The sequence below is a fragment of the Gracilinanus agilis genome, unplaced genomic scaffold (genome assembly GCF_016433145.1).
Source record: "Gracilinanus agilis isolate LMUSP501 unplaced genomic scaffold, AgileGrace unplaced_scaffold19032, whole genome shotgun sequence".
NCBI classification, from domain to species: Eukaryota; Metazoa; Chordata; class Mammalia; order Didelphimorphia; family Didelphidae; genus Gracilinanus; species Gracilinanus agilis.
In genome coordinates, this window is record NW_025350286.1 from 1 (window position 1) to 1,755 (window position 1,755).

Consider the following 1,755-nt stretch of genomic DNA (forward strand, 5'->3'; position numbering starts at 1 on the left):
CATCTCCCTCTCGCCCTCCCAGCCCCCCTCCGAGCCCAGTTCCCCGGCGGGCCTCCACACGGCGCAGATGGACCTGGACCGCCAGCCCCAGACCCTGTTTGAAGCGGCTCCCGGGGCCGGCCCGCTGCCCCCCCTGGTGAAGAAGGAGCCCCCCGGCTACGAGGAGGCCGTCAAGCAGCAGCCCAAGGCCCGGGAGGTGAGCCCATGTGGGCCAGGGGGGGTCCGGTGGGGGGGCGCTCCTCTCTGCCTGGGGGGCCCAGGCCTCAGTCTCCCTTCTCTGCCCTCTCAGGAAAACGGCTCCTCGAGCCAGCAGATGGACGACCTCTTTGACATCCTCATTCAGAGTGGAGGTGAGGCCCCCCCCAGCTATCTTGGGGTGTCCCGCGGCCCAGGGGGGTGGGAAAGGGAAGGCTGCACCCTCACTTCCTGCGGCCGGCCTTCACCCCTCCCCACGTCCCTGACGCCTTTCTCTTCCTCGGCAGAAATCTCAGCGGACTTCAAAGAGTCTCCGTCCCCCTCCGGGAAGGATCCCAGCCCGGCCCTGCCCTGCCCTTCCCCGGCCACCCCCCAGCCCCCTCCGGAGCTGCCCCTGCCCCTGGGCAGCAGCCCGGCCCCTGGCCGCCTCGAGGACTTCCTGGAGAGCAGCACGGGGCTGCCCCTGCTGACGGGGGGCCCGGAGGGCCCCGAGCCGCTGTCCCTCATTGACGACCTGCACAGCCAGATGCTCAGCAGCTCGGCCATCCTGGACCACCCGCCCTCCCCCATGGATACTTCGGAATTGCACTTTGCCCCCGAGCCCGGCGCCGGCCTGGGCCTTGGTCTGGGCCTGGACCTGGCCGAGGGCCACCTGGACAGCATGGACTGGCTGGAGTTCTCGGGGGGCCCCGTCCTCAGCCTGGCCGCCCCTGGCACCGCGGCCCCCAGCCTCTTCTCCACAGACTTCTTGGACGGCCACGACCTGCACCTGCACTGGGACTCCTGCTTGTAGCCTCCAGCCGGCCTCCGCCCACCCCCTCCCCTGAGCCCGGCCGAGGCTCCCCGGAGGGCCGTGATGCCGGTGAGGAGCGGCCGGGCACTGTGGGGGCACCGTGCCAGCCGCCATGTACAGCTGTAAATAGCTCCGTATCCGCTTCCATAGTCTCTCTAGTCTGGGGCCCGCGCTGTGGCCTCCCGGCCGCCCGCACACCCCAGATCGGGGGATCGAGGGGGGCCGGGCGTGGTGGGGGTTTTCCTTTTTATACACGAGGCACGCCGCGCGCTTTAGGGGATCTCCTACCTCAGGGCACTCGGGGGGCCGCGCTCTGGTTTTGTACAAAGCAGCTGCTTTCACAAAATGCTGTTTATTTATAAACCAAAAGAATAAAGGTCCTGTCACTGTCACTGTCGTCGCCGCCTGGCTGTCCTCCGGGCCAACATGGGGTGGGGGTGGGGGTCACCCGTCTATGTCCCAGCTGAAGAGATGGTGCTTCACTAGCATGTCCTGCACGCCTTCCTTCAGGGGCTTCTTCTCCTTCTCCTGCAGACACATGGCGGGGCACGTTAGGGGGCCCTCCAGTGTGGCCCCCCCTTCCCCCTCCAGTGTGGCCCCCCTCCTCACCTCTTTTCTGATGGGGAGTTCCCAGTCCTGGGATAGACTGAAGGCAAAACAGCAAAGGACTCTGGGAGGGGAGGGCAGAGGTGAGGCCTCCGGGGTGCCAGGCCCACCCCCTCCCCCAACCAGCCAAGGAGGGCCACTCACCGGAGCTCACACTTGAT

At 67.6% G+C, this 1,755-nt stretch overlaps 1 protein-coding gene across 1 annotated transcript; it reads left to right on the top strand.

The window, feature by feature from the left end:
* The first annotated feature begins 19 nt into the window (after positions 1 to 19).
* LOC123254283 (myocardin-related transcription factor A-like) lies at positions 20 to 1,380 on the top strand. Its single transcript, XM_044683328.1, has 3 exons — positions 20 to 196; positions 290 to 350; positions 483 to 1,380. The coding sequence occupies exons 1-3, from the start codon at positions 68 to 70 to the stop codon at positions 986 to 988; spliced, it is 696 nt and encodes a 231-aa protein (XP_044539263.1). The 5' UTR covers positions 20 to 67; the 3' UTR covers positions 989 to 1,380.
* Positions 1,381 to 1,755: the final 375 nt, after the last annotated feature.